At 41.8% G+C, this 26,979-nt stretch overlaps 1 protein-coding gene across 4 annotated transcripts in view; it reads left to right on the top strand.

Moving 5' to 3' along the window:
- The window catches only part of INPP5B (inositol polyphosphate-5-phosphatase B), a 2,334,801-nt gene that overhangs the window by 2,089,820 nt on the left and 218,002 nt on the right, over positions 1–26,979 (top strand). For all 4 annotated transcript variants that reach the window (XM_044083533.1, XM_044083543.1, XM_044083552.1 and 1 more), the window contains one exon: positions 20,407–20,572. In XM_044083533.1, coding sequence (XP_043939468.1) covers positions 20,407–20,572 — 166 coding nt within the window. The remainder of the gene's footprint in view (positions 1–20,406; positions 20,573–26,979) is intronic.

Raw genomic sequence — 26,979 nt, forward strand, 5'->3', positions numbered from 1 at the left:
GTGCCCCTGATGGTGCCTCTATCTGAGCTGGTAGTGTGGTCATCTTCAATTCTAACTTTATCCTTACCTTGTTTAACTGTTACCACATCAGACCTTGATAGGTCTCAGAGCCAAGGGATCAGTTCAGGGTTTAGGATCCGGAATTGGGGTCAACTCCAAGGTGCTCAGAGCTGTACTAACCTTTAGGCAGTTCAACCCTCGATAACTTAGCCTTGGCTTTTGCCTTGGATCTGAGCTATGCTGCATCCAGAGAAAAACTTTTGTCGGAATCCTTTCATCAGAGGGGGCCATCCTCTTGACCAGATTCAGTCAAAATGAGGTGTTTAAAAGGATCTTGTCCCATTCAGGAGAGTGAACTCCCCACTGATATCTGGATCTGCTCAGAACCATTGCTGATTCTTGTTCTTATGTTCAGACTTGCTCCCTATCCTTGGGATAGCTGCAACTGATTGGTGTCTAAAAAGCCCAACCTCTGGATTCCTCTGATGAGTCTGGCTCCTCCCCTGACACGCCTAAGTACAGTAAACATCAGTGCACTGATCTTGATTCATCTTCAGAGAGTTGACCAAAGGAGTTTCCAAGGCACTGTCTAGTGTCACAACTGCAGAGCATAAGAAGGTGTGGGAATCCCAGTTAGCCACCATGCTATCCATATCAAAAGTGTCCTTCCACATTCTAATGCTGTGAATGGTACATCTAGGGCAACAGGCAAAAGCATCACTCTTCACAGCTATTCCTGGTTGGATGTATGTGACTTTGCGGAAAACTTCAAGACGTCATTCTTAAGTGCCCCTTTGATGAGGCCACACTTTTTGGGCATAAGGCTAAAGAGTATCTTATTAGGGGTGAATAGGAGGGCAAGACCCTTTCCAGCATTATGTTCTGTGTGAAGACTGGTAGAGAAGGGTGAAGGCTGCCAGCCTAGTCAAATAGAATTTGGTACATAATTCTATTATTTGTAAACACTGTGAATGTTGAACTTAAAACAATGTGGCAACATTGCCATCTGCTGTAAAGAAAGGTAAGTCAAGTAATTCTTGTTGGTTCTTTGAAATTAAAATGATTTCATCACTGCCTTTGATGTTTTACAAGTCGGCTCCAATGCGGCTGGATGGGGGCTTCCTGCCTATTGTTTTAAGGCTAAAGTTAATGACCAGAATTTACATGTGGAATGTCTTTTATTGCAGTAAGTGTAAAAGAATGTAAATGCAGTTAATGTGTAGCCTGGGAACTCCAGGAAGGGTGAAAAAGATGATGTAATGTTTATCAGAACTGCTGTTTCAATTTAAACACTGAGAACCAGAGATTATTGAGCATTTTTGTCTTGATATCCATCCTCAGCACTGCCTGTTGTCTTAAGTAAGTTATCTTAGAAGTGTGTTTTCTTGTAGAAATATCTAGGACTATAAAGATTAGACTAAATCTTTTTCTGTTATATCAGAACTGTACTATTGATTTATTTTAAGTTTCTGTGTGATCTCTGAACTCTTGAATAGCACTGTGGTGTAGTAGTATTGTCTTGCGTTTTTAGTATTTATTATTAAATATTTTTAAAACCTCTTAACTGTGGCTGGTTTATGTAGAGATAATTAAGCTCTAGAGTACATTGCATGCTTATAAGTGATCCTGTAATAAGCCCTTCCAAAGCCTTAGGAGTGCTTAAGTTACACTACTATTGGATAATAATATTGCACAGCGATAATTGGACACCCTTTTAAGGGCCTTTGGGTAGCTGATAAATATTAGCTGGTGGTGGCAGTGATTACTACTGTATAGGTTGGGTAAAGGGGCACAGCTGGAGAATCTGTGTCAGCCTTTCCCAGGAGTGTCTGTGAAGTTGTATAAATACTTATCTCACAGTGTGTGTGTGTGTGTGTGTGTGTGTGTGTGTGTGTGTGTGTGTGTGTGTGTGTGTGTGTGTGTGTGTGTGTGTGTGTGTGTGTCAGCTACTTGGGCAGGGACATGAAGCACTGGTTGGACAGAGAGGGTACTGGAGGTTAACTTGCCAGCTAGGCTGAGATCTGGACCTTATAGCTGTGCCACTGGGGAGTCTTATTTGGGACCTGGGGAGCAAGGAAGCAACCAGCCCCAGACTGACTGTGATCTCTGTATGCACTTAAGGGAAATTGTACTTTACTGTGTGTATTTGTTATCCTTTCCTCTTATATGAGACACCCTCTCTGGTGTTAGTGGTGAGGATTGAGGCTCCTTGATTGCTGAGCCAGGGCGCCACATGTGGTTTACAGTGGTGGGATCCACTTCACATTTGTGGTGGCGGTGGATATCCATGTCACATATTAATTAGTTGGCAAAAACTGATTGGCTTGTAGTGGTGTGGGTAGAGTGAATCCTGTGGCTTATGTACAGTGATCTCTGAAGGTGTTTTATACTCTAAATCAGCTATGCAGTAAATACTCAGAGTTCAGATCACAGTTGTTTTATTTCTTTTGTTAGCTTAGTTAGTCAGGGTGAACAGGCAGCATGTCAGCAGAGAAGTATGGAAAGCTGACAAGGAGCCAGCTGGTAGAGATGTCAGGCTAGGGGACTGGTGCATGTAAACCTGACTAAGGCAGACCTGATTGCAGACTTGGTTACAGCTGCATCAGAAAACAGCATCCAGAAGGACAATCAGACTGGCAGTGGAGATACAATATCCTCAAAGAGTGGACAGATCAACCTTTCTGTGAAGGACAATCAGACTGGCAGTGGAGATACAATATCCTCGGAGAATGGACAGCTCAAACTTTCTGCAGTGGACTTAAAAATCCAGCTGGAGCTAAAGAGACTTGAGTTGGAGGCCAGGCATTGGGAGATAGAAGCCAAAGAAAAGGGCGTCAGAGGAGGCATGAGAGGGAAATGCTGACTCTTCACAAGAGTCATGGAGGTAATGGGAAAGGGAGTAACTGGACCACAGAAGCACAACAAGTCAGTAAATTTCTTCCGCAATTTAAAGAGGGGGATAATTTTGATAGTTTCATTCATATGTTTGAGAGGGTATGCAAACAGTATAGTGTTGACCAAAGGTTCTGGGTACGGTTCCTGACCCCCTTACTCCATGGGAAAGCTGTAACTTTTTTATTAAAAATGCCTGACTCTGTCTGTTTTCATTATACTGCTGTAAAACAATGTCTTTTAGAATGTTTTAAGATAACACTTGAAATGTATAGGAAAAGGTTTTGTGAGCATAGATGCAAGGCAGATGAAAATGTATGTGAATATGTTGCAGAACTGAGCACTTATTTTCATAGCTGGGTGAGTGGATGTCAGGTCACCACTTTTGAAAGGCTGGCAGACCTTTTGGTGAGGGAACAAGCCCTTAGCACTTTGCCTGAGGACATGAGGATCTGATTAGCTGATAGACAATATGCTACTTCAGATGAGTTGGGTAGAAGTGAGACCTATACCTGGCCAGCAGGGCAGCCCTGCACAGGAAGGGGACCCCCAGTACTACTCATGGATCTAAAGGAACCCATAGTGTGCAGCACAGACTGCCACAGCAGAATCAGCCAGTAGCAGGGGCAGCCACTAGTCCAGGTACACGTCCAGGAGCTAGGGTTAAATGTTTTGAATGCAACCAGTGGGGCAATTTGGCATACAGGTGTCCATGGAGGCAAGGTGGGGAACCAAAGATGAGGGAGCCAGTAAGTGGGAAAGACAAAATGCCAATAGTAGGTTGTCTTGAGACAACAGGGGTACTAAACTACCATCCTGCAGATGTCCTGAGAGGGAAAGATTTGGATGAGGCAGTACCATGTACTTATGCGGTTACATGCAGTGAAGCAAGGAGACAAGCATGTGGGTCTGGTAGCCTGGGGGAGACCCAGACAGACTGCATACTTGCAGCCAGGACTGGTGAGGTGGTTACTTCAGGGAGTGAGCTACACTGTAGCAGTGAGACTGAAGGTGAGCCACAGCTGCTTGTGGGTACGGATGTTCCCTTGGACAGGGTAACTGCAAAGGTAGGGGTGAGTAGTAGTACCCAGGCTGACAGTGAGGCACCACTGTCAGAGGATGCCAGACTTCCTGTGGAAGGGGAGCTGGGAAGGGTTACAAGGAGGGAGTTGAGAGAGGCTCAGCTCTCAGACCCTACATTGCAAGGCCTGAGGCAGGTAGCTAGGGAGGCATCTGATTCTCAAGAGAAGGGGGAATCTGTATACTGGGACAAAGGGTTACTATACAGAGAGTGGACCACTGAGGGAGGACTAGAAGGTGAGAGAGTACAGAAGTTGGTAGTGCCTAGAGCATACCATCTGGCGCTTCTAGCCATAGCCCATGATATTCCCTTTGCAGGTCATATGGGCATAAAACGTACAAAGATGCGTATTATGCAGAACTTCTATTGGCCTGGAATTTCCAGAGATGTAACAGGGTAGTGCAGGACCTGTGAACAGTGCCAAAAGGTAGCCAAGGCAGGAGGCAAGGTGAGAGCTCCTTTGATGCCTTTGCCTGTGATTGAGGAGCCATTTCAGAGGGTGGCTATGGATATTGTGGGTCCTCTGAGTACCTCAAGTTCCACAGGGAAAAAGTATATCCTAGTGGTAGTGGATTATGCTACACGATACCTTGAGGCAGTGGCTTTGTCCTCCATTGAGGCAGAGAAGGTGGCAAATGCTTTGTTAGAGATTTTCAGCAGGGTAGGTTTCCCAAAAGAAATACTGATGGACTAAGGTGCCAATTTCATTTCAGACCTGGTGGCTTGTCTGTGGAAGTCCTGTGGGGTGAAGCACATGAAGATCACCCCCTAGCATCCCCAGACTAATGGTCTTGTTGAGAGGTTAAACTCTACAATCAAGCCCATACTGCGGGCATTTGCAGATCAGTTTAAGAGGGAGTGGGACAGATATTTGCCCCATCTGTTTGCTTACAGAGAGGTTCCCCAAGAATCCCAGGGTTTTCACCCTTTGAGTTGCTGTATGGGCATAGGGTGAGGAGACCTCTAGATTTAATTTGAGATGAGTGGGAAGGTGAATGAGAGTTTCACAAGGAGTCTATTGTGGCATATGTCCTAAACCTCAGGACAAGGCTTAGGAAACTCATGGGCTTGGCCCAGGATAACCTGGCAGAAGCCCAACAACAGAAAAAGGTGTGGCATGACAGGAATGCTCAAGCTACAGAGTATGTTGTGGGGCAGCAGCTAATGGTTCTCATTCCTGTCAGACACAACAATCTGCAAGCAGCTTGGGAGGGACCCTGCAAGGTGGCAAGAAAGGTAAGTAGTGATAACTACATGGTGGAACTGGTAGGTAGATGGCAGGGCAGAAATTGTACCATGTTAACATGATGAAACCTTATCATGATAGGGAGGCCCTTGTGCTGAGCATTTGCAGTGGATTGCAGAAGGAGTCTGAGGGAGATCTGGGGACTGATCTCTTCAGTGAGGCTCGGGCTGACACCTTGGTGGAAGGGGTAACAATGTCCCAGCAGCTATGGCCTACCCAAGTTTGAGAAATCCGAGCAGTGTTGCAGGAATTTGGGGACATGTTCACTGGGAAACCAGGGTGCACCCACCTAGTGCAGCACCAGGTGGATACAGGACCCCAAAGGACTATTAGGCAGACCCCGTATAGGGTGCCTGAGAGTATCAGACAGACTCTGAGGGAGGAGGTACAGGAGATGTTGGAACTAGGGGTGATTTAGGAGTCCAACAGTCGTTGGGTGTTCCCAGTGGTGCTGGTGCCAAAGAAGGCTGGCAGCAGCAAGTTCTGTGTGGACTACAGGAAATGAAATGGTCACACACGGTTGGATGCTTACCCCATGCCCAGGACAGATGAGGCCCTAGAGCAGCTGGGTGGGGCTGAGTATCTTACAACCATTGATCTTACCAAGAGTTACTGGCAGGTGCCCCTGACTCCCAGTGCTAGAGAATAAGTCAGCCTTTGTGCCTCCTTTTGGCTTGTATGAGTTCACAAAGATGCCCTTTGGGATAAAGAATGCCACAGCGACTGTCCAGGCTGGTAGATAATATCCTTGCAGGAGCAGAAGGGTTTGCCCTTGCTTACCTATATGATATTGCCATCTACAGCCATTCCTGGCCAGAGCACCTTCAGCATGTCAGGGAGGTGCTGGGCAGACTTCAGAGGGCAAGGTTGACCATTAAGCTGAGCAAATGTCAGGTGGGTATGGCAGAGGTTACCTAGGACATAGAATGGGGAGTGGTAAGATAAGGCCAGAACCTGCCAAAGTGGAAGCTATTCAGGCATAGCCTGCAACTGTTAGTAAAAAGCAGGTGAGGGCATTCTTAGGGACAGCATGGTACTACAGAAACTTCGTCCCCAGTTATAGTACCATAGCTGCTCCCCTCACAGACCTAACAAGGAAGAACAGGCCAGATAAGGTAGTGTGGACCCCAGCATGTGAGCAGGCATTCCAGAAGCTTAAAGAAGCTTTGGGAGGACCCCTGTGTTAGCCAGTCCAGATTACAGCAACAAGTTTGTTGTGCAGGTGGATGCTTCAAACCATGGAGTTGGGGGCTGTACTTAGGCAGATTTCTTCAGAGGGAGAGGAGCACTCGGTGGCTTATCTCAGTCGTAGCCTCCAACCCAGGGAGGAATGCTATGCAGCTGTAGAAAAGGAATGTCTAGCCATAGTGTGGGCACTGCAGAAACTTCAGCCTTATACATATGGAAGAAAATTCACTGTAATGGCAGATCACAACCCTCTAATATGTTTAAACAGAGCCAGCAAGCAAAATGCCAGGTTGCTAAGATGGAGCCTGGGGTTGCAAGCATATGCTATGTCAGTGCAGCACCGCAGTGGGATTAACAATGCCAATGCAGATGGGCTCTCAAGACAGGGAATGGGGTAAGGTACACTCAGATAGACCTAACCCTCTCAAGCAGCATTTATCAAAGGTCACTCCGGGAGGGGGGGGGCTGTGAAGACTGGTAGAGAAGAGTGAAGGCTGCCAGCCTAGTCAAATAGAATTTGGTACATAATTCTATTATTTGTAAATATTGTGACTGTTGAACTTAAACAATGTGGCAACATTGCCATGTGCTATAAAAAACCTAAGTCAAGCAATTCTTGTTGGTCCTTTGAAATTAAAATTATTTCATCACTGCCTTTGATGTTTTACATGTCAGCTCCAGTCTGGCTGGATGGGGGCTTCCTGCCTATTGTTTTAAGGCTAAAGTTAATGACCAGAATTTACATGTGGAATGTCCTTTATTGCTGTAAGTGTAAAAGAATGTAAATGCAGTTCATGTGTAGCCTGGTAATTCCAGGAAGGGTAAAAACGATGATGTAATGTTTATCAGAACTGCAGTTTCAATTTAAACAGTGAGAACCAGAGATTATTGAGCATTTTTGTCTTGATATCCAACCTCAGCACTGCCTGTTGTCTTAAGTAAGTTATCTTAGAAGTGTGTTTTCTTGTAGAAATAGCTAGGACTATAAAGATTAGACTAAGTGTTTTTCTGTTATGTCAGAACTGTACTACTGATTTATTTTAAGTTTCTGTGTGATCTCTGAACTCTTGAATAGCACTGTGGTGTAGTAGTATTGTGTTTTTAGTATTTATTATTAAATATTTTTAAAACCTCTTAACTGTGGCTGGTTTATGTAGAGATAATTAAGCTCTAGAGTACATTGCATGCTTATAAGTGATCCTGTAATAAGCCTTTCCAAAGCCTTAAGATTGCTTAAGTTACACTACTATTGGATAATAATATTGCACAATAATAATTGGACACCCTTTTAAGAGCCTTTGGGTAGCTGATAAATATTAGCTGGTGGTGGGAGTGATTGCTACCGTATAGTCTGGGTAAAAGGGCACAGCTGGAGAATCTGTGTCGGCCTTTCCCAGGAGTGTCTGTGAAGTTGCATAAATACTTATCTCAAAGTGTGTGTGTGTGTGTGTGTGTGTGTGTGTGTGTGTGTGTGTGTGTGTGTGTGTGTGTGTCAGCTACTTGGGCAGGGACATGAAGCACTGGTTGGACAGAGAGGGTACTGGAGGTTAGCTTGCCAGCTATGCTGAGATCTGGACCCTATAGCTGTGCCAGTGGGGAGTGTTATTGGGGACCTGGGGAGCAAGGGAGCAACCAGCCCCAGACTGACTGTGATCTCTGTGTGCACTTAAGGGAAATTGTACTTTACTGTGTGTATTTGTTATCCTTTCCTCTTATATGAGACTCCCTCTCTGGTGTTAGTGGAGAGGATTGAGGCTCCTTGATTGCTGGGCCAGGGCGCGAGCATCACAATCAGTGTCTTCACCCATCGTAAAATCATAGATTGTTTCTAGGCTAACAACCTGGGGGGGGCTTTCTAAGCCTAGCCAAGTTTTGCTGAAATAATAATGATGTCCTGTATTCAAGTAGGACATCGAGGGCCAGGCAGTTGTAGTCAACCTCTGTCCATAAGGGGTATGGGTGCCATGTCCAGTGTAAATTTCCTGTTCCCCATCCACTGAGCCTAGGTTGCGCTTAATCTGGGTAATAGACAAACTCAGCTTCACATGAATGGGAAGCCAGTTCCATAGGATGGGCAGTCTCTGGGGCACACATCTGTCTCTCCAGCATGTTCTATTGAAGTCACAGACAAAATTCAGGTCCCTAGACTTTGTATTTCTGGTACTGTTTGACTTATGAATGTGTAGAATGTTCATAAGTGTTGGGTTTTTTGATGCCTTGTAATGCAAAGCATAGATCCCCCCAGCAATCTATAGGCGACTGAGTAGAGGGAAAGGGCTTTTAGGCTCTGTGCTTAAGGCGGGTTTGTTATGCCTTGTATCCTTGCCTTGTAAGGAAACTCTGCGGCCTCTCTAGTTGCTGCATGTCCCTGGTTAGGTACACACCAAAGGGAGTATTGTACTTTATGATTGGTCTGATAAGGGTGGAGTACTGTTGGATAATGACCTCTTTCGACCTAGATGCTATTCCCTCACTTATAAGCTGCACAACAGTAAAGGATTTCCTCATCACTGTGGCCACATGGTGGCCAAAGGTAAGGCTACTGTCTACATGCATATCCAGATCTCTGACCACTGGGTCAACTCTTAGGAGAGTGTTATCAACATGATAGTTAGCCAAGATGGTTGACTTCCCAAAGGGTACAATTATGCATTTCTTAGCATTGAGTTTTAGATTGTGGCTTTGGCACCATTTGTTAGTCAGAGATAGGCCTTCTTGAAGAATGCTAGTGTCTGCAGGAGAATTGATGATAACCCCCAGCTTGCTATCATCTTCAAACTTAGCCGGCCATAAACCTTCAGCATTTGCTTCCATTTCAGAGAAATAGATGCCAACAAGGAGTGGGTCCAGTACCGAGCCCTGGGAGACTCTGCTAGTGACTGGCCTCTTGGTGGAGGTGGGATCACTTATTTTGACCTCCTGGGTCCTATCAGTGAGTCAGTTGGCTAGCCCCAGTGTTAAAAGCATTTATACCTAAATTACTAAGTTTCTCTATAATGCCTGAGTGGGATATTGTATCAAAAGCCTTGACCAGGTCGAGGTCAGCTGTGTGCACAGTCTTACTTTCATCCAGTGCTTTGGTTACCCTCTCAAAAAAGTCCACCAAATTGAATAGGCATGATCTTCATTTAAGAAAGGAAACTGTGAGGGGTCCAGTGTTTATAGATTACCTATGTCCTCATTTATCATGACCGTGATGTTTCTTTCCATGGCCTTACATATGACGCTGGTATGACTTATGGGCCTTTAGTTACCCGGATCAGTGGTTGGACCTCCTTTGTGCAGAGGAATGACTGTAGCCTTCTTCCATTCCTTGGGCACAAAACCTGAATGTAGGTTCCAGTTGAAAAGTTATTCAGGTGGACCAGAGATGTTATGTTTCATCCTATTTATTAAACATCCCGAGATATTATCAGTTGCCAATCACTGGAGTGTTTTTGGCCTTGGAAAGTGCATTGATGACGTTCCCTAGTAATGGTTGCGGGGATTGTAGTACATGGTATTTCCTTTGGTCTATCAGGAGGAGGAGGAGGATAAATTTGAGCTGAACTTGTCAGCCAAAACGCTGGCAATGGCCTCTAATTCAGTGTGGGTGATGCTATTTACAAGAAGTTCTGCACATTGTTGGGTATTTCCTCTGAGGTTACAGAAATAGCTGTAGAAAGCTTTGTGGTTATCCTTTGCCTGAGAAGCTATTTTTCTTCAAATATTGCCTTTGAAGTATTAATTGACCCTCTTAGCTGCCTGTTTAGATTGGTCAGGGGGGCTTTTAGTATGTATGTTTTTGCATTTCCTATGCATGGACAAGATTATTTTCTTTTGTTGTATAACCTGTTGATATTGTGATCCCACAAGGGTGGCTTGTCTTTTGAGTTTGTCTTATTCTTAATACAAGTGGGCACAGCTCACTCTATACAGCTATCAGTATGACTGTACAGAGATTTTGTAAGTAGCTCAGCATATATTATGGTGTTTACTAGGTTTGGGGGTGCTTAGAATTTAACCAAGGTGTTGCTTAGTGGAGAGAGGTTAATCTTGAAATAGTTTCTAAAGGTTTTCGGTTTCACTGCATCCCTGGATTTAATTTTTATTTCAAGTAATACCACCTTATGGACAGATCTGACGAGTGAAGATATTACATTAGGTGAGGAGCATGCCCCCCCCCATGTTCATGAGTATAAGATCAAGGATGTTTGTACCCCTGGTAGGAGAACAGACCAACTGTTTCAGTATGTTGATATAACAAAGTTTAGGAATCACTGGGCTTTTGCATTAGTGGTGTAGGTTTCCCAGTCTGTAGAGGGGTACTTGAGATCCCATGAATATTGTATTGGGTTGAACAGTGGGGGACTCTAGTACATTGAGATAGGTAGTATGGGTTTCCTGGGACATGGAGGGATACTTGTAGGTTGTAAGAATATGGTACGAGATCCTGTTTATGGAGAGTTGCACATGTATGAGTTCCAGTGGATCATACACCTTTGACTAGTCTGGATGTGAGATTAGTTTAATATAGACTGAGACTTCACCTTTAGTTCCCTCTGATAAACAGCTGGTTTAAAGGTGTGAAAGGTGTTATAATTTTGCATTGCTGGGGTACTTTCCATGACTTTAAACCATGTCTCCATCACCCATCGCTACACAGATTCCAGGGAGAGGAAGTCTTGCTGGGAGTGGAGTTTCTTGTTACGACTTCTAGCATTGAGCATTACTACCTTCAGGTATTCCTTCATAGATTCACTTAAGTCAGGAGGTTTTTCAGTTTGGCATTGCCTACAAAGGCACCGTTGGGGGGTAGAAAAGGTCTTTGCCAGCATACGAAAGCCTAGAGTGGATAAGTGCAGCCCATCCCTGAAAAACCCGCTCGGTCTGTCACCCACGTCCTCCCAGGCAATCCGATATTGTGCCCCTTGGATTGACACCAGAAGTAAAGCCTGTTGTTATAATCATTCATTTTCTGTTGGTAATGTGGCACCATTCTTGAAGAAGGTAGTATGCTGCTCAGTGCTAGGTTCATACCTGCTTGAGACACACAATTAACGAGCTTGATCATACTTCGCTTCATATAGTTAAAAAGGAACACTGATTAGCAGATAATATCTTGCAGCTATTCAATTCAAAACACAGACTGTCAAAGATTCTGGATGCAAACACATTATTTATTATAAAGTATCGTAATACTGGAATATCTCAAAATGGAGAGATTCAACTGTATGCTCATTGGCATCTCTTTTTATTTCATAAAATTAAAAAAATAGTTTGGGTCATATAAAGTTCAAAGGTTTCTCAACTGAAGATTTAAACATAAACACATTTCCAAGGCTGAAAGGAGTAAACAGATAACAAGGTATGCATATGGGAAGATAGCTTAAAACCTTCTCGCGCTTCAGTCTTTACAGGGTTTATGTGTGTTTCTTTCAGCAGATTTATCTAGAGACATTCCCTATAAGTACAAAGTACCTAGCTTCCTTTCAAGGTAAAATGATTACAAGAAATCGTTACCATCTGTTTGCTAAGCTTAAATGAACTCTAACAAAAGTAAACTGTTTTTCTCAGCTAAATAGTAAAACTATATGAAACTGTTACAATACTTTTAAGTTTGCAGTATATTAAAATAAACATTAATAGTCAAAAAATAACATGTCAATTCATAGTCATGAGAGATGCATCTCTGGTCATTAACACCCATGTGATGTAGTCATACTGGTACCTGTGGTTCAATGACTAGAGTGCCTTTGTGACTTTACTGATCCTAACCCAGAAAGGTAGCTAACAGTGACTGTCTCCTTGCTCAGTCTGTTGAGGGGGACATCGGTGTGCCTCACTGTGGAATCAGCAGTGACCAGGAACTTTAGCTGTGCCCTGGTTTGCTTTAATAACATACCAGTAGATGCGCTGGATACGGTGTTACTGTGTGTAGCTGTGGGTTGTGTTTTAATGGAGTGGTTATGTGATGGCTTTGGTCCCTTTTTGATTGTACTGTGCAGGAGGTGTTAGTGTTTTAGGGAAAAAATGTCTAGACAGTATTGTCACAAGAGTGTAGACCTCAAACCTTCCTAATGTAAAATAACTGGTTTAGAGCCCAAGTACTTAAACCAAAACAAAGACAATTAGAATAACAGGCACAATAAGCCTTCACCAGCATTTCCCAGCTGAGAAGGGTGGATGCTACTCTTTCTTCTGGCAAGAGTGCAAACCACAGACGTTCTTAATGTAAAATTAACTGGTTTGGAGCCCAAGTGCCTAAACCAAAACTAAGACACTTCTAGAACAGCAGACACACTAAGCCTTCAACCAACAATTCCCAGCTCAGAAAGGTGTAGGTTATCCTCTCCTGCCACAAGAGTGCAGACCACAAACCTTCCTGATCTAAAATAACTGGTTTGGAGCCCAAGTGCTTAAATCAGAAAAAAAGAAACTTAGCATAACAGGCACAATAAGCCTTTACCAGCAATTCCCATCTCAGAAGGGTGGAGACTACCCTCTCCTCCCACATGAGTGTAGACCATAAACCTTCTATTTGTAGAACAACTGGTCTGGAGCCCAAGTGCTTATGTAGACAACAAACCTTCTTAATGTAGAAATACTGTTCTGGAGCCCAAGTGCTTTAACCAGAACTAAGACACTTTCAGAATAACAGACAAAAGGGTCTATATTAGATGCTCGACCGCTTAAATGTTCGAATCTCTAAAGATCGACTTTTAGAGATCGAACAGTTAAGTGATTGAAATTTTACAAAAATTTAAAAAAAATACACAATAGAAAAAAAAACTAAAGGGTTTAAGATGGACCCTGCACCCCCCACCCCCTACTTTAATATACCAACTCCAAGATCACGCTACAGTGTAGGGAATGGAAAATTTCCCATTTCTGCACTGTAGTTCACTGAAGTATGATATCGGAGTTGGTATATTTAAGTAGTGGGGGGGGGCTTGCCCCCCTGCCTAAACCCTTTCTACATGTTTGTTTTTTTATATACTTTTTTACTATTTCTATAATTCTATAATTTTTATTACTATAATTTTTTACTATTTCGAACGTTTAAATGTTCGATCTGTAAAGGTTGACTTTTACAGATTGGAACATTTAAGCATTCGTTCTAGTAATATAGACCCCAGACAAAATAGCCCTTCAATCAGCAATTCCCAGTTCAGAAGGGTATAGGCTACCTATCATGCCATATGAGTGTAGACCACAAACCTTCCTTATGTAAGATAACTAGTTTGAAGCCCAGTTGCTTAAGTCAAAAGTAAGAGGTTTAGAATAACAGCTACAATGTAATCAGGCTACTAACACACAGCAAAAAATGTAGCAGGTTAAATGCAACTGAAGACTTTAAGAACGTGCAGCTAAAAGCTAAATAAAGTAGGAAGAAGCACAAGTAAAGTAAAAGCAGCTGAATAAAGTGCAAATTTTTAGTCAGTGGGAAGACAGGAAAGAGAAGATAATTCAAGTTTGAGACTCTTAACGGAAAGGACCTCCCAGCTGATCTGTCAGTGCTCAGCGAGACTGGGAGTAGTGTCAAAAATCATATTTTAGTAGTGGCAGGCAACTCAAAAGCCTTGATGTCTAAGGGCACAATGGCAGTAGGGTGGGTGGGTAAGAGGAATCCCATGCAGAGATCAGCAATAGTCAAGCAGAGAACAGCAAGTCAAACAAGCACTACAGCTAAATAAAGATGCCACTAAATATTTCTAGTTAAATGAGGAATGCTATTTCTCAGATTATCCCATGTAATTAGCTGGATGTTACTCACTGCCTGCAAAAAAAATATTTTCTAACTGACCTAAGCCAAGAACTCTTAAAACCACAAAAAGAACAAAAAACTTAAAACAAAATGCAATATAAAAAAAAAGATAAAAAAAGAGAAGAAATCAAACCTTAAATAAATAACTTCAATACAAAATCAAATGCAGGCAGAGGACAGCCTGACTATTGCTTCTTATGCAACCAGAAAGGTGGAAAGCTTTTGTGGTTCTGCGAGTCCCACAGTTTTGAATTAGTCCCTGCTGGAGACAGATCCTGCAAACGCAGGTGGAAATGCTGATAGATATTGTCCAAGAGACAGAGGTTGTCCACAAAATCAAAGGTTTGCAATCCATTTACCGACACACTCTTTAAGCATTCCTGAATGATTGCCTGACTGTCCTGCTCTGGAGGCAAGTTGGGAGACGTCTATTTCTGTACTCACAACACTGGGCAGACATCACTCAAGATTCATGGGTGCTGAGAATAATTTTCAGAAGCTACTTTGTGCCCTTTCCCTCTCCTTCCTGTCTGAGGTTTAGGCCTTTCCAGATGTTCCACCCCATCAGCGAAGGACAGCAGCTCTAGAGATTCCAAAGCTGTTAAACAAGACATCCAAGAAGTCCCAATGGATCAGAGAGGATCTAGACTCTGTTTAAGATTATTTTTAGTTACAAAGAAAAACAGGGACCTCAGGCCAGTCTTGGAACTCAGCAAGTTGAAAACCTTTGTGAAGCAGACATCATTACGGATGTTCATGGTGCAGTCTATCTTGCCTGTGCTGAAGGAGGATGATTGGAAGTGCTCAGTGGACTTCCAAGATACCTACTAATACATCAGAATAGCCAGGGAGTTGAGAAAGTTCCTACACTTGAATCAATTCCCAGCACTGTTGTTTGGTCTCAACACAACCCCCCCAGGGGTCCTATCAGATGATCGAGTTTTCACAAACTCGAAATTCACATAGTCGAGACCATATGATCAAATTTTTAAAAACCCAATTTACCCTTTTCTCCACTGTAGTGTGATCTTGGAGTTGGTATTTATAATTTGCAGGGGGTGTGGGGGGTACAAGGGGGCTTGACCCCTGCAAAAAATAAAAAAGGTAGATTTTTTTTTTTTTTTTAAGTTTGAGTTTTTGGAAACTTAATCATATGGTCTCAACCATGTGAATTACAAGTTTATGAAAACCTGATCTTCTGACAGAGAACCCCCCCCCCCTCGGTGTTCACCAACTACATGGCAGTGGTAGCTGCATGACTGTTTCCTTTTCTAGATCGCCACCCCAAAGAACTTCCTTATCTTAGCCAGAGACTCCTTAATGCCACCTGTTCTTGTTCTTGGAAATTACTGTAAACTAGGAAAAATCTGCTCTGTAACCATTTCAGGCAATGCATTTTATAGTGTGCCATCTGGATGCTACCTCGCAGCAAGGCTACCATTTTCCAGACTTCATCACAGCAACTGCAAGCTTCTCAGATTTTGCTACACCAGTGTCCCTGGCTCACCTGCTTTGCTGTCTTATTGGATATCTGTTACCCTTCTCCTTTATTTGAGGTTCTACATGAGAATACTCCAGTTGACTGAGACGGTCTAGTGATCAATTCTTCATCAGCTGATGGATTACCCAGTCCAGCTCATCACAATTTGTGAAAGCCATCTTCAGTGGTGAATATCTTCCCCTCTAGTTCTTCATGTCATCCCTTTGTGGTTCCTTTTCTGCAGGCCACAGTGACCATGGACACCTCCCTTCTGGAATGGAAGGGCATTTTGAAGGAGAACAGTCCAGGATACTTGGTCCCACACTGAGGTGAAGCTTCAGATCAATGTTCTGGAGATGTGGGTGGTCCTAGCATTGTAGGCCTTTCAGGATCGCCTGCCCAGGAGATGAGATCACAGTCAAAATGTATAATATGTCAGTCATCTGGTACATCACTTAGTAAGGTAGAGCCCATTCCTATCCCCTATGCCGTGAAACCATTTTTGATTGATATATTTAAGAAGGGGGAAGCGGATGTCTTTTTTTAACTCTGATGAAGTCCTTTGCCTTTCTATAGTGAGACAAAAGTATCTATTTTTTTTTATCAATAAACTCGTATGTGGACTTTTCTGTTAATCTATGTATCAATACATTAATGTGGGATTTGGTGTGCTTTTTTTGTTTTGTTTGTAAAAAGTAGTTCTTTAGTGTTTATTGGTTATCAGATCTTTTAGTCCTGTGATCTTTTTTGTCAAGAGCCTTTGGGATTTCTCTAACTAATTGATATGTGTAGGAAGTACATCCATTGTATGATGGACCTGATCAGTGCAGAATATAGAGGGGTCAAGACTTTTCTGTACTTGGAAGAAATATCCTTTGTGCTCAATTGTGCCTGGCTGAAAGATTTCCTGACCACTGTTGCAACTCTATCGTCAGGCACACTGACGTCCCACTCACCAGGCTGAACAAGGACAAGGTCACGGTGGGCGCTGCTGCTTAGGATCGATCACATCTGCCACATATGCAGGTCACTCCAAGGCAGAAGTACACTCTGAAAATGTCCATGTCATGTCCTGTATTTCAACAATTGGCTTAAGTGTGGTGTCATTCAAAGGGGATCAATGCCTGTCAGCCTGGGATGACATGCTCGACAACCACGATGCTTTTCTTTAAGGCGGCTTACTGCCTGTCACCCTGGGCTTTGGATGGCAAAAAAAGGCTCTTGCTTCCCCAAAGTGCCTTTTTAAAGGCTCAAAAAGTATCACATGGGATAAATACTGAGTAATACTGGATAAGAAACTAAAGAGTAATACTATCAGCATGAAGTCTAAACTCATAGATGCCTTTCCTCCGATATCATGCCTTGAGAAACCTGGTTCAAGGAGGAAACTACTACATGATAGAGCAAAATCCCAAAAGGAAGCATCTCTGATCAGTATTAGCAAAAAAATGGGGCACACTAAAAAATCGTCTAAAGGCTTAGAGAGAAAAAAAATTGGGCACACTAACTAAGGATAAGGACTTTCTTTTCTTTAGTTATGTTAGGAACCTGGAATTCCCCAGATATATCAGAATTAGTCAAAAAAAACAAAAAAAATACATCAAAAATCAGACATTGCCAACATCTAGCTGACAGGTTCAGTGCAAAAACCCAAGGATATGTACCCAAAGAGTAGCGTAGCAACACAGTGCTCCCTCCTCTCTACAAAAGCCTCAATGCCCCTCAACAGATATTATAAGCCTGACCATAAATAGCTTGTAGCTTGGTCTGCAAAATCTATGATGGGATCATCATGGACCTCAATTAAAGATATTGGGACAGACATCAGACACTGTCCTTACCCTGTTAGCTGTTAAGCCTCTTGCCTCTGTAAACCTGGTGAAAATGATTTCTTTGGTCAACACAAGGCCCAAGGTGGGCAGGGAAGGTCACACACTCCCTACAACCCTTCTGCTAAAAAAGCCTTGATGCATATACCACTCGGGCATTACAGAGATAATATAAACCCAAATATAAACCCATATGTCACTGGATGGGTTGCAAACTGAAACATGGAGAACCCCACACATGGTTATGTAAGAGAATTGTAAGACTCCCACCAGAGTCCAAAAGGCTCACAAGTGGAGCTCCAAAGGCTCAGTCCTATATATATTTCTCAGATTCTCAGAAAGACAGGACAACAGGCCTGTGACTGACTGTGCTGACAAAGTCACCAATGACTGCAAACTGGGCACCATAATCGACTCTCAGCCGACAACAGGCCTCATCCAAGGGCCTCATAGGTGCCAGAGAGGTGGCCTCAGCCTAAGCCCAAAACAAAAAGCTAAAAAATTACCCCAAGTGCCCACATCATGGGTGTACAGAAGATAAGTTTAAAAATGGGGACCCAAGTTGATAGCAATCTCTCATTTGATAAACCACGTGGCCAAAGTATTTGAAAACATTATAGGTAAAAACCTAATCATGAAGGGCCCACCTATAGAAGGGGGGGTCATTAGCCTTCTTTATCCTCATCAGGCCTCTCATCATTGAGTACAATGCCTTTTTTGGATGTACCAATACCCCACCCCAACTGTGGACCAGACACCAAAAACAACCTCACAAGACCCCAAAAAAGAAAAGATGCCGAGCCATGTGGCCTGCTCAAAGAAACTCCAGCTCTACTCAGTGGCATACCAGCTCTACTCAGGGGCACTGCACCTGCTAAGCCCTGATCAACTGGAATAAAATCCAATCCCATCGAGCTACCGCTCGAGACTTAGACCCTCAGCACTGAAATAAAAATAACATGCTGGAGGGACGATTCACTGTAGAGGCTCAGAGGCTCTTGAATAAAAATCCCAGTCAGGTTTAGGCAGAGTCCCATTGACTCTCTTCAACTCTCTCAAGAGAATATTGGGGAGATAGGAGATAGGTTTTAGTTTATATCCTATGTCTCACTCTGTGTCAGAGTTAGACAGAGGCACAGTATAAAAAGGGCATAAGGGCAAATTAATTTAAAATGGGTGGAAAGGGCGAAAGCCAAACATAGGCTTATGAATGAACATGATGGCCAAAGGAGAGGGAGTTATCTATCCATGTTGTAAGGTCTCACAACATCTGAGTTTTAGAGTGTGGTGTTTTCCATGTGAAGGGTTTGTTTGTCAAATGCAACAATACTGCATTTTTTAGCATTTAATTTTAGCTCAACCAGCTATTAAAGTGTGTAAGTTCACCTTATAGCTTCTGCATATCAGTAGATGATTCAAGTGTAACGCACAGTTTAGTATCGTCGACAATTTGATTAACCAGCATTTCTGATTTAGAGATCAGAGAAATGTACCCCTTTTACAAAGATCCCAGAGTGGAACCTCATGGTACGCATTTGGCTACTTTCATTTACTGTGAGCCATGCCTGCCACCCTCACAGTGTGGGTTCTATTCAAATCAGTGAGTTATACAATGCAGGGTACTGAGACAGTACCACAATTTAGAAATGTTGACATTAAGAATAATAGCAGTTTAGCTGTTGGGGAATATGGTAGTTAGAAAAGTAAGTAGGTCAGGCAGTTTTTTTTATTAAAAATTTATAAGAGGCAGGAACAGTAGAATAAAAAGTTGGAGAGAGAGAAAGGAGGGAGGACATAGCAGAATATAAACCACTTAGAAGCAGTTGATAAGTAGAATAAGAAAAGTATTAGATAAAGTTCAAAGTGCAGTATTTAAGATAATGAAGTGATTCAACATTTGGAAAATAAAGCAGGATGTTTAGGTGGGTTTCCATACTCTTTAAAGTTGATAGTGTTGTATCATTTACATATAACTCCTTAGGAATAGCGTTCCCCTCAGATTTTTGATGTTTGTTTTATTTGTTTGTAGTCACAGTTTGTTAGGGGTCTTGGCCTAAGCCGCCATAGCTAATAGCAAGTCAAACAGAACTTCACCTAAAGTGCCTGGGTAGCAGCATGTTATGCCTTTTTTGTAAGACCAGCAGAGGGAAAGGGAGAGCCATTAATAAGCATGGAAGAAGCACAGGTATCATTGTAGGTTCATAGGTTAGTACTAGGCTAACTGCTCTTATGGACCATTTTAAGTCTAGCCAGTTACCCAATGTGTGAATCAAACCCTGCACCTTGTGTCTGTAAGGCAACCACCTATCTATGAACCTAATCTATGAACCTATTAACCATTATGCCAAAATGCCACCTGTCGAACAAGTTTAAATGGGTAAGAAGCTGACATACATGAGTGTATGTTCTGTTATTTAAAGCAATGCCGTGAACGGTTGAAAAGAGTAATATTGCTAAACACAAACAGATGAAAGTATTTTTAAGTCACTGGACTTGCTTAAAATGTTCTAAGTTGTCATTTCTTTGTAAGCATGTTACTAGAGTAAATGGTTTCATCTCCTAGAGCTGTCCCTGATTTCAGTGAGATATGGATTTTAGATAACAATTCTTCCTGCTATGAAACCTATGTTTTCTGATAAAGCAGTTGAAATAAAATCATTAAGTGATGTTATGGACTATCAGTACTTCAGGTTATATAATGTAGTGTTTGTCTTGTTATCCTATTGGTTTCCTAAGTGAAAAAGTATTTTAAAGTTTATCTGCGTTTTCATTCTTTGTCTGTATCACTGGTCTTTGTCCTTGATTCCTGGGATAAGATATTGAAGGCTAAAATTGTTTAATCTGAGCCTAGCGAATAGGTATCTTGTCAAGAAAATATTTTTAAGCATGTCTTTTTCAGAGAGATGAAATTGAATTTTTCTTTCTTTCTTTTCTTTTCTTCAGTTTCACTTCAAGAATGTAAAGTTCATGCAGCTGCAAACTCAGACGTTAACAATACATAATGATGGGCAGGTGCCATGCCAATTCGAGTTTATAAACAAATTGGAAGAAACATCATTTTGCCGAGACTGGTTGAATGTTAGTCCTCCCAAAGGCTTCCTCTTAGAAGGTACATTTTTTAAGAGAGTTTTTTGAGTACAAATGCCATTTTGTTCCCAGTTTTGATGCCATTTTCATTGAAGTAACATGATGAAAAAAAAAGAAACTGGGGAATGTCCTGCACAAAATTACAAACTTAAGAAGATCTGTGGCAACTAGGATGGATGTGAGTAGTAGTTGCTGGCTTAACCACCATAAGATGGAGGAGGGGTTTAGTAAGGCTGTTGTACCACTGACCTCTGCAGGAATTTAAAGGTATTGCAGGAGTATTTATTTAAAGGAAAACTCCACCTAAAATTCAACATTTTTCTTACCAAAAAGTGGTTTTGCTTCCCAGTGATTCAACACTAAACACTTCACATACAGAAAAAAAAATTTAATAATTGTGTCTGCCTTTCTTTCTTTCCTGCATTTCTCTCATCTGGTGCACAAAAGTTAGTACGAGTGGCAGAGTGATTAGGTTAAGCCATTTATCCCAACTACAGAGCCATTGAGAAAACAATGCCTCTTAAAAATGACATTTAAATGTGCTTTCTCAGTTACAGATTGCCAGCATCACATCTCAGATAAACAGTGTAACTTGGAGTCTGAACAAAGGCAGAGCTTTCAAACTTAGTTTTCAGATGCAAATTTGTTTCCCTTTAACAAAACTCAGTGCCACAAAGAAAGCGAATATGTTCACCTTTTTCTTAGTTTTTGTCAGTATTTGATTTTGCATTTTTTCTACAATGTAATTTCTGTAAAAGTACATGTTTCTTCTGTTTTTTCTTTTGTTGTAGTATTTTTGATGATCGGCTTGGATTCAGTGCAGTGACTATGCCAGAATAAAACCCAAGGGAATAAGTACTTTATTAGTATAAAACCCAAGGGAATAAGTACTTTATTACTGGGATGCACTTACAGCAGCACTGGAATAAAAAGTTGTGGCTTGTTTATATTGGATAGCATAAATGTTATCTGCAAACATTCAAATTGCAAATAATATGCAGCATTTATTTAGCTTCCTAACTTTTAGTAACACCATATTTACCTATAATATTGCAGGTAAGCCGCGGTGGTACAGTGGTAGCATTGTTGCCTCACAGCAAGAGGTTCTCCTTTTCAGTTCTTGGCTGAAGCGCCTTCTGTGTGGAGTCTGCATGTCCTCCCCGCGGTCGAGTGGCCTCCGAAAGACATGCGTGAATGTGCGTGCCTTCGTTGAAGGTTGGGTGTCAGGCTGGCAACTCGGCACCATAAAAATCTACTGCCAATCATTAGCAGACCGGAGTTCCGCTGTGGTGACCCCTAACCAGGAAAAGCCGAAAAGACAACAACAACATACATTGTTTTGTTGAGACAAGTCAGTGAGCTGAGGAAAGAAGATTAATATCAAAGGCTTTAATTCTAACTACAATATTCAAAACTGTGAACTCAGCACAAACCATCTCAACCCAAGTAACACCTATTAATCACAGGGATCGGATTTCTCATGCTTTGAACCCTAAACTACAGTTGTTACTTTGAAAAGAATAACTAACTCAGTTACATTACAGAGATGGCCACTAATGAAAGTCAAATGAAGCAAAGTAAAAGTGAGGATGGATGCTGACAGTGAAAAGTGAACAGTCACAGCAGTGTTGTAAACTGATGAGAGATGAAACCACTGTAAATGATCCCCTCGTTATAGGGTTTTCTTTCTGTCCCTCTCACATGACATCAGGAAGGCAAAGGAACTGACTGTAGAACAGAATTGGCTAGCCATGGCAGCCTTCTTCAGATCATTTTGTGATAAAGCATATTAGAACATATTAGTAACCATTTACTTTGATGCAGAGAAATTAGTATTGCAGAAAAATTTCAAGATTTGCTGAAAAATATTTTTTTTTTCAGTTTTTGGGTGTGGTTCTCTTTTAAGGCCAGTGTGCTGTAGAGACACCAGCAGACTTGCTGTTGTGTGGAAACAGGACTTACACTGGCTACAACCTAACAACTTACTAGAGGAACTGATGAACTGAACAGGATCTATTGTATGTTAATGAACTGGCTGTAGGGTTGTTAGGTTCATAGGTGGTTACTGGGCTATTGCCCCAAAGGTCTCTATAAGCCTAGCCATGTGTGTGTGTATCTATCTATATATATATATATATATATATATCTGTCTAGGTATAGATAGATATATGCACCATGTATTGTATAAAACTACCTTCAATCAGTATATATTGCTCTGTCTTCATATGTATATGTATATCTGTGTGTGTTTGAGTATGGTATCCTTTGTTTTTATCGAACTAATATTTTGTTGACATCTGTTTAATCAACATCATTTGTTCAATTAAATAAATGGTCGGCAGGTGTTGTAGATTGTCTGATTCTCCGGGTTGGTAAATATGCCTTTCCCTGAAACTTGTGAGATCTTCGGTTTATCAGTAGGTGTGGGAGTTGAAGGGTGGCTTGGCCCCCTGCAAAAAACAATGTTTTCTTATTTTTGCAGGCAGTGAGAGTAGCATGTCGACAGATGTGTCAATGACATTGTGTACACTGACATTTGGGTTGTTAGATATATTTGAATATGTGTGTGTGTGCGCGCGTATGTATACATATGTGTGTGTATATACATATACATACATATATATATATATATATATATATATATATATATATATATATATATTTTACATTTGTTGACCGGGATAGTCCGACTGGATACATGTCCATTTTCAGCAGAGGCCCGGGGAGAAAAGCTCCAAGATAATAATACACATTGAACATTTAGTAAATGCTAGTTTCAAGCAGATTACAGTCATAAGCAATACTAGCATTTAGCACATATAGTACTTATTATAAAACACTTTACATACCATAACATTATTTTCAAAGTTAAACATACATAACATTACATTCAGGTTTAAGACACACTGAGCAGTAGTTGTACAATTGACCCTTCCTGAAATGGTGTGGTAGAAAAAAGGTAGAAGTAGTTGAAGGTAAGGCACCTAAGAAATAGAGAGGTCACTAGTCGGGGTTAGTGCAAGAACATAACCAATGAGTTTTGAAGTATTTCTTGAGTTTGTTTTTGAATTGAGTTAGTGAGGGTTCTACGGTCAAGTCAGTTGGGAGTCTGTTCCATATTTTTCCAACAGAGTTGGCAAACAGAGAGTCTCTAGCTGAGTAGTTGGATTTGTATGTTTGAACTAGGAGTCTAGTGGATGATCGCAGTGGCCAGGTGCTGGTGTAGGGGCTGATAATATTTTTTAGTGCAGTGTATTTTCTGGTTGGTAAAGAACTTTATGTGCCACTATTAGCTGGTTGAACTGCAGTAGGCTTGGCAGTTCAAGCCATCCTAGGCGATTTAGGTTGTGACATTGGTGTGTCCGGTAGGCTGTGCCAGCAGCAAATCTGGCAATGTGGTTATAGCAGGATGATAATTTATTAAGATCTGTTTTGTTTAAGTTGGATAATAGAGCTGAGGCATAGAGAAGAGTTGATAGCAGATGGGAACGGGCAATTGCAGTTCTAGCAAGTGGGGTAAGGAAAGTTTGATTCTGTAAAGAGAGACAAGTTTTTTATTAATGGTTTTGATAGTTTGATTGATATGAGGATCAAACTTCAAGTTATAAACTATGACACCCAGTTGCTTAGTCTGGGCTTCTGGGGAGATGTAGTTTTGTTGGGGTTTAGGGTTAGATGTTGATTGGAGAGCCATTTCTCCACTGTATTGAAGGTACTTTGGGTTAATGTGAATAAAGTAGCTGGTGAGGTGTCAGAACAAATCAAGGTGGAGTCATCCGCATATTGAATGCAGGTAGCATCTGTGATGACTGAATGAAGGTCGTTGATAAAGATGGAGAAAAGAAAGGGTCCTAGTATCGAGCCCTGGGAAACTCCTAATGTGATAGGTAGGCGAGATGATAGCTTGTCCTGCCATAGGACTGCCTGTTGCCTGCCCTGCAGGTAGGATTGAAACCATTGGAGTGCATGGTTGTTTAAGGAGAAGGCCTTCAAGGTATTTATAAGCATTTTGTGGTTAACCATGTCAAAAGCCTTGGATAGATATAGAAAGAGTGCTGAGGATAGTTTATTATTGCAGTTGTGGTTAATGACGTTAGAGAAAGAGAGGAGGGCAGAAGTAGTACTGTGGTGTGGCTTAAAGCCATGCTGAAAGTTGGACAACAGCTTGTTCTGTGTGAGGTAGTGCATGAGCTGTATGTGTACACACTTCTCCATAATTTTAGCTAGAGGTGACAGAATAGCTATGGATCTAAAGTTTGAAAGTTCAGTGGAACTACCTCCTTTATGGAGAGGTATGACATGAAAGATTTTCCATATAGTGGGTACAGTAGCTTCAGATATAGCTCTGTTGATCAAGATAGAGATGGGGTAGGCTATGGTGTCAGCAGCCTTTTGCAGATAGTCTTCTGGGAGGAGGTCGGCAGCCAGGGTGGTGAGTCTTAGTTTCTTAAGTAGGGCATGAATAAGTTGAGTAGGAACAGGTTGGAAGTTAAAGTATGTTTGGGTACTGGGTGTGGCTACATTAGAATTAGAGCCATTGGGAGAGAGTTGGCTGGCTAGAGACTGGATAGTCTCTGTGAAGAAGCTGTTGAAGTTATTAGCAATGTCTACTGGGGATTTTTGTTGGGAAGCTGAGGGGGGGTGGAGTGGTGGTTTGGCCTGGGTGGAGTAGTTTGTTTATTCCTGCCCAGAACTTTTGAGGTTTGTTTTGGTGTTTTTGCAGCAGATGGTAGTAGTGATTCTTTTTGTCTAAGGTTATGGATTTTTTGGTGTCATTCCGTAGCTGTCTTAATCTTAGTTGCTCAAGTGGGACTTTTGTTTTTCGGTAGGTGGCCCATGCTTTGTTTCTGAGTGAAATTTTGGTTTTGGTATCTTTAGAAAGCCATGGCGCAATATTAACGTTGGTTCTAATAGAGCGGCTGGAGGCATGGGAGTTAAGAATAGCAAGGAATTTGGTGTTAAAGTATGCTACTGCTTCATCTAGGGGGAGACGTTTTAGTACTGACCAGTTGCATGCCTTAAGTTCATTTTGAAACTTGGTGAGAATATAATTCTTGTTGTTTCTTAATGTTCTATAGGTGGGTTGGTAGGAGCAGTCTACTTTGAGCTTGATTACATAGGTGAGACAGTAGTCCCTTAGGTCATCAGGCAAAGTGCCTGATTTATAAGATTAAAGATGAGTATTGACGAGTATCCAGTCTATGGTACTTTCCTTGTTATTGAGTTTTCCTGTACTGGTGTGGGAGGTTATGATTTGAGAAAATCCATAGAGGTTTATGTGGGTTGTGAGGGTTTCACAAGAGCAAGTGTTCCAGTCAATGTTGAAATCCTCAGGAACAATTGTTTCTTGGGGGTGGTTATTGGATAACCAATATAAGAAGTCTGCTAAGGTTTCTGTGTTCCTCTCTGGGGGAATGTAGACACAAACAATGTTTACATTTTTGCTTTTGTTAATTTGTAGTTTTGAGATAAGAATTTCAGCATTATTGAACTGGGGTGGTTGTTGGGTGTCTATGCTGACAGATAGGGTAGACTTGTAAAGTATGGCTACCCCACCACCCTTTCTGGTGGTATGGTCCAGTCGAAACATACTATACCCTGGTGGCAGAATCTCATGGTCCTTGGCGGCAAGCTTCAGCCACGTTTCTGTTAGGCATAATATATCTGAGGAATGAACAGCTAAGCAGGCATGCAGGTGCTAAGTTTTGTTATTTATGCTCCTAATGTTTAGCTGGCAGGCCAGCAGTGAGCTAGAAGGTCTGTTTGTTGGAGCTATGGTGGTAGGGGATATAGTAGGGGGATTAGGGCCAACAGGTGGGGATGGACCAGGGTTTGGGTGGATGTCGCCATCCTTTGTAAGGTTGTAGCGTATCCTGAGTATGAGTTTTAAGCTTTTGAATAAAGTTTTGTAATAATGTCTAGTTTTATGACTAATGTAACTAGGTCTAGTATGATGGTAGTATTTAGGGGTTAAGGAGGTAAGCATAAGGGGAGTGAGTAAGGGTGCATTATTATCTGTTGTAGATGGGATGGATGTTTGGAATTTAGGGTAGTGGAAACCTGGGTGATCCTGATATTTGTAGGCAGTTAGGAGATATGGGATGAGTAAAAGAGGTAGAAATAGAGTTAATAAGACTATATTGGGTGATAGCACACCTACTGAATGGTACTTGAAACTTAGGCAAAAGGAATAGTAGAGTTGGAGGACTGGTGGTATCAGGTTGAGAGTGGTGCTGTTGAGTGACAAGTTGATACTGATTGGTTTAAAACAAAAAAAATTGGGGTGTGGTCTATTACCAATAAATGTAGCAGCACGAGGAGCAGGGATGAACCAATGATTGTACTAAGTTGTAGCAATTTAACCTGTATGAGGAAAGAGGAGGTGGGGAAAAGAGAAGGCAGTAGGAGTGGTTAGAGGAATACCTTGAT

This window comes from Protopterus annectens, chromosome 1.part1, assembly GCF_019279795.1.
Source record: "Protopterus annectens isolate FY-2018-M chromosome 1.part1, PAN1.0, whole genome shotgun sequence".
In the NCBI taxonomy this organism is placed as follows: Eukaryota; Metazoa; Chordata; order Ceratodontiformes; family Protopteridae; genus Protopterus; species Protopterus annectens.